At 36.9% G+C, this 5,790-nt stretch overlaps 1 protein-coding gene across 3 annotated transcripts; it reads right to left on the bottom strand.

Moving 5' to 3' along the window:
* Positions 1 to 1,627: 1,627 nt before the first annotated feature.
* LOC131282756 (ubiquitin-conjugating enzyme E2-24 kDa) lies at positions 1,628 to 3,943 on the bottom strand. Of its 3 annotated transcripts, none has more exons than XM_058312294.1 (5): positions 3,805 to 3,943; positions 2,931 to 3,355; positions 2,700 to 2,847; positions 2,546 to 2,630; positions 1,628 to 2,473 (listed from the first exon to the last, which is right to left on the bottom strand). In XM_058312294.1, the coding sequence occupies exons 2-5, from the start codon at positions 3,330 to 3,332 to the stop codon at positions 2,461 to 2,463; spliced, it is 648 nt and encodes a 215-aa protein (XP_058168277.1). In that variant the 5' UTR covers positions 3,333 to 3,355; positions 3,805 to 3,943; the 3' UTR covers positions 1,628 to 2,460. The 3 variants fall into 3 exon arrangements, with proteins under 3 accessions (XP_058168277.1, XP_058168278.1, XP_058168279.1); XM_058312295.1 differs by having other exon boundaries at positions 2,931 to 3,344; positions 3,805 to 3,936; XM_058312296.1 differs by lacking the exon at positions 1,628 to 2,473 and having other exon boundaries at positions 2,542 to 2,630.
* Positions 3,944 to 5,790: the final 1,847 nt, after the last annotated feature.

The following is a 5,790-nucleotide window of genomic DNA, read 5'->3' as shown; positions in this document are numbered from 1 at the left end:
CTCTCTGATATGAGTTAGAAACAATTTAATAACTGAGTAGTGTTGCAATTATACTTACATTTTTACATCTTAAAACAAACAAACATTATTTTAGATTGTTCAGCTCTTATGCTGCATACATGTACTTTGATAAAATATGATTATGATAAAACAGCATTATAAGGCTCTTTTGTATGCCATTCAATATCAGATATTTATTTTACTTTTTTATGTTTTGGATTCTTGCTCACTTTTAATTAAGCCCACGTCAATGGATTGTATTCTTATCAAAATGATACAAACGTGTATGATAAAAATAAAATCAAAAAGATACACGTAGCATAAAGTAGTAGTTTCATTTCTACATCGATTCATCAGATTGCGAAACAGCGTGTCTGTGGAAGTTTGTTTGAACTGCTAATGCTGATAGCTGCATTTTTATGTGATTCGAAAGGAAACTGTTGGTATCGCACGTGACATTTAATACATAAAGAAACCTGGGCGGAACACCGCATTAAACTATCTTCAAACTCTTGTTTGCATGCCGTCTTTGTGTAACCAACTGGATGCTAGCAAATACAATGCACAATTCATATTGAAAACATTTTTGTTCTGTTATAAATTGGATGCAAACCAACGGCTACCATATTTTTGATAGTTCGTTTACTCACGCTACGGTACAATCAAGTCCAAATTGTTTTTACATATCACATGACTGTTTCTTCTACATTTCTTCTAGATTTATACACCTGCTTAGTAGACGTGGCTTATTGGTACTCCAATAGTTATTCCATACAAGTCGGGCCCTGCATAAGGACTGGTAACAATCACCTAACGTATTCAAATCCTTGGAGATAGTTTAGGTGATGTTATTGCGTGAAGCTATATTAGTGCAGACCTACAACAGATAAAATTCATAGTAGAACCGCTTAATCCTTCAGGTATCTTCAATGACAGATTACCATAAGTTCATCTTTATCATCAGTATGTCGCGATTTAAAGTAAGACATGCTTCTATTCGTTGTGTTATAAACTAAAATGTTTACATTGTTGTCAATGTAAACACCTCATTCCATTAAGCGTGCTATCTTGAATCTGATTGTGCAGTAAGTATCATGACGAAATATAATCAGTATTAAGTAATTTATAAAAAAAATGCAAAATGTTTATCAATCTTAAATTATGCGTAGCTAGCCTTAAACGAACAGATTAGTCTAAAACTTCTTTAGATGGTACATGATACAAAGTACATGCAATAAAAATGATATTCTAAAGTAATGTTATAAATAACATAGAGGTTTAGTTAGTCTTCACCAACTTAAGCATGGCTTACCCACTAAAGTAAAAGTAATCATTGTTACTGTTTTTTTTTTTGTTTCAACATCGTTCTGACACATTTATGGAGTACATTCGCTCAGCGTCGTTACTATTCATTCGGATTTTTGTGTCATCCGGGGTGAAAAAAGAATCATGAATGTACAATGTAGAATTTATCCAGTAGCAACTTAAACGATTTTAAAGATCTGTCAGCTCCTAGTACATTAGGTATATTTTAAACCGGGTTTATTTAGAATCTTGATATTGTGAAGTCACTAAACAAACATAAACTTATTTGTATGGATATCAAGACGAATAGAAGCATATGCTAAAAGAAGAAAATAATATACATTTTTCATCTAATGTACTGTATTTTATTTTCATTAAGAATGTAGACATGAGGAACAAATACATAAGATTTGTTGGTCATCTATAGAGCTAGATATTCCTTTTGGAACGGAGTCTTGTTGCCTATGTATTCTATGATGTTTATGTTTAATTTTTAGTCAGTTACACACTCAAACATGCGTTAATTCATTCCTGCTGGTCTTATTTCCATCTTTTTGCGCTTTAACGCAAAAGTCGCAAGTGTACGACTTAACATGGATTGATAACTTATCTTTTGCCTATGAATAGTTCTTCATCGCATTTATATCGAATCATCGTATAAGGCTTAAAGTTTCAATTTAACATAGAATATCACCTATTGTTGATCAGTCAAATGCTATTTGACAAAAGATCATCGATGGTTAACTAAAATGCAAATAAACACTTTAGTTTAAGTAGATCTGATATCATCAATTCAGCAATAGCGATCGATAAAATATTCTTGTTCTTATTGCCGTTTCGGGCGTTACATTCTATACGATCGCTGATTTTCAATGTTCGAGATTTTTGCTTGATGGACAGATATAGAAAGTATACTAAAATTGGTACCGATTAGCTGTTGATTCGCTTTCATGTAATCAAAATGTTGACAAACATCTTTAACTTCTTGCATTACTATTACAGATTACATTCCTCCTTACAAGCACTTCGATCTACTATTGTTACAGCATTCGGAGGAGTGTTTTTGTAAAGGTATGTATGTGGTTTAATCAAGGGCAATTTTATAAATAGTATCGAGTTCACATAAAAATATACAGTTTTCCAAAGGCAGGAGAATCACGTAGCGTATCTGTAAAATGGGCAATAAAACAAGTTTAGCCATTACAAAATGAAGTTGTCTCCGTTTTCGTTCAATGTTTACCTCTTTGTCCAAAGACGAGCGATCCTATCATGTTCCTCTCTGTTTTGCAAATATTGCGTAGCAATACTGCCAACCAGCGGGTCAGCTGAAAATAGAACACATATGGTATTTTATTATGCTAATTTTATGATGCTTATTATAAGCCGAAACTCACCAGGATTGCAGTCTGTCAGTAGGGAGCAAATGGATAGTAAAACTTTTGAAATTGTCAGTGCAGGAGACCAATTGTCTTTCAAAATATCCAAGCAAATCACACCTTGACTATTGATGTTACAGTGATATATCCTTGTCCTGAATGTGACCTACGAAAAACGCAATAACAATTAATTAATAAACGTGCGGCATCCCAGCGACAATTCAAATGGAGGCATCGTGACCTACTCACTTTTGGGGGCTTAAATGGATATTCAGGTGAGAAGTGAATATCTAGGAAGAAAACGCCTCCTTCATAAACTGAACCCGGTGGCCCCAGAATGGTTGAGACCCATTCATATAGATTATCACCCTTAGGACCAGCACTACAATTTGGTGGCGGATCGAGTGTTATTTCAGCTAACTCCTTCTGAATTCGCTTGGCAGATGTGCCTAGTGCTTTTGATATTTTTGGGTTGGACTTAGTTTCCTTCGTATCAGGCTTGGCTGCCGTTGCTTCAGCTCCTGCCGCTGTACCGCCGCCATTGCCATTTCTTCGGCCGTTGTTGCCACCATCGTTACTACCACTGCTGCCACCGGTAGATCCACTTCCTGCACCACTTCCCGTACTACTAGAACCAGCACTTGTCGACATCTCGTCTTCACCCTAAAATTGCACTAAAAATACAATTTGGTAAAATGTCAAGCAAATCATCTAAAACTAGACTTATTCACATTTCGCGTGCCTCGGAAAATTATCAACAACATGCAATAATGAAACACTTCATTGCACTAGCAAAAAGATAAATTCTATCTAGATGGTTGTCTTTGTCAAAACACAAGGGCGCATATGCCTTCTAGGGTTTAAGTTCAATTCCACTTTTCTTTGGTACTTCACAGTGTAAATAAATTTACTGATCAAAAATACATGTTATTTGAACGATGCAGTACTAACTAATACTATAGTGTATCACAGAAACTGGGTAAATAAGTCTCTTTAATGAAGCACATCATTCGTGTTCTTTTCTGCCGATAAACCATGACAGCGGCCATTTTGAGTCTAGCATTTTTATGTTAAACTTTTCTCCACTCGAGACGAACAATGAAATGCAAATTACACGGTGTACCTGCTTAAAATACTCAAACGCTATGGCCTGATTTCGCACAACCAAACTAAACTGTGATTAACCGAAAATCCCACAATTCACAAGCAGCCGACTAAAAGCCCTTGGCTTTTCTTTGCGGCGGATCGATGAAACTTCTGAGGCAGAGCAGTAGTGTTGGCATAATCGGGATTCGGAATATTCGAAGATTAGATCCCGAAGGGATTCTAAAGGATTGAATCTCATTTGACTGATTCGGATCAGGTTTGATTCGTTTGGGTTTTGAATCGAAGAAGAAGAATAAGAAGGATTGGAATCAGATTTGATTTGCTTTGGACTCGCTTTTATTCGATGCTGACTTGATCGGAATCTAATTGAATTTGTTGTGACTAAATCCAGACCTATTCATGGAACCTATTTTTAACAAAGAAATACAGAAGAACGTGGAATATATGAGGTGCTATTGGCGGTCGTGTATATGACACTTGATTGGATTCAGATTTGATCAGAACCAATTTGAATTCACGATATCGTATCAACGTAGAGGGCTATTCATGAACCAATTTTTTATAAAAAAAATACAATAGAACGTCGGTTATCCGAGGCTGTCTACCAAACGTTTATTTCGCTAGGTTTGGTTCCAATAAAAACGTTAACTATATTGAACTGTCAACACTGATTGATTTGTTTGGAACTCGATTTGGACTTAATGCAAACCGATTTGAACTTGATGCGCGCTGATTTAAACACGATGCGATTAAATTCAGTTTTCTTGAAACAGCTTGTAATTTATCGTATTAACTAGTCCATCATGGGTACTTCGAAGTGCACAATAGGACATTAAATTGTTAGTCAATATTTAAAAACTATATCTGGCATTCGTTAAAAAAGCTTAACACGCATGCAGATTTGTAGTTGTACTTAACATTGGATTATGCCTGTCGGAGATCCATGTACTTTTCCAGTTTTTCGTATTATAAATATTTAAAATTGGCAGAAGTTGTTGGAGTCGGATGAATTTGGCCACTTCCTCTTCTCAATTACGCCTCAAGTATCATTACGACGCTGGTTTAAAGGATGAGCGATAAGCCGCGCGTTCTCCCGCATTATATGCAGGTTACGTTCTAAACACTGCGTTAGCAGCGCACGTGCAATGGATAGATCTGGCGAAAAACTAAGATATGTGGCTGTGGCTCTGGATCCCATGACGTGGATCACCTGTGAGATTCTGTGGTCCAGTGTGGACTACGGAGCAGTGCGACCTTCTTTGGTCGACGCAGTAGAGACGGTTGATAAATAGTCCGCCATTCCGATCCGTGACATCCTAGCGGGAAACGATCTGCTGCAACTCAAAACAATTTTCCGCTTTGTTCGGGAAAACGGGTTCACACTTTATTTCCCTTCCCTCTTCAGTCTTCGTTTTCCTCTCTCCTCGCCTTTCCCTCCATCATTTATGTATCCACCCTCAAGCTATCCTTCCAATGAACCTCCTAAAGAGCCCTCATTGTAGCACCCAGCTTGTCCACTTAACTAACGAAAGGACCAAAACCGGCCAAAACGGTCCCAAACCACACCAACAAGCAAGATTTGAAAGCAGAACTTCCCTGTCGATGACGTTTCCAGACAGTGTGAATTCCCACCTGGAGCGCTTTGATGGTCTCGATTACGTCCTACTATGCTAAGGGGATATGAGTTCTTTAGGATATAGTATAAAGTTTAGGGTATGTACAATACGGCCCGCACCGTGAAAATAGAAATAAAAATAATATATATTTAAAAAAGCATCTCCATCTGCAATCTTCTTAGGGAATAAATACGACTGTGTCCTGTTCTCAATGCCCGTGATGAACAGTGTTTCGTTACATGAGTTGTTCACAAGATATAACGGCGATCCTCGCAATCGTCTATTTTTGTGCTCATTACTTTTTCTCTCATTTCCTTCAAAGGCTAACCGTTCTGTTTCCGAAAGTTTCAAGGGCCTTTATTCACTTTGCCTTTATTAGCTTTTTT

Source organism: Anopheles ziemanni, chromosome 2 (assembly GCF_943734765.1).
Source record: "Anopheles ziemanni chromosome 2, idAnoZiCoDA_A2_x.2, whole genome shotgun sequence".
In the NCBI taxonomy this organism is placed as follows: domain Eukaryota; kingdom Metazoa; phylum Arthropoda; class Insecta; order Diptera; family Culicidae; genus Anopheles; species Anopheles ziemanni.
Note: the sequence above shows the minus strand (reverse complement) of the source record. Positions and strands in the feature narration are given on the sequence as shown.

Coding starts and splice junctions, on each gene's coding strand:
- LOC131282756 (XM_058312294.1), bottom strand. CDS start 3,332: ATGTCGACAAGTGCTGGTTCTAGTAGTACGGGAAGTGGTGCAGGAAGT. Junction 2,848..2,930: donor ATCCATTTAAGCCCCCAAAA/GTGAGTAGGTCA, acceptor CGTTTTTCGTAG/GTCACATTCAGGACAAGGAT. Junction 2,631..2,699: donor ACTGACAGACTGCAATCCTG/GTGAGTTTCGGC, acceptor TTCTATTTTCAG/CTGACCCGCTGGTTGGCAGT.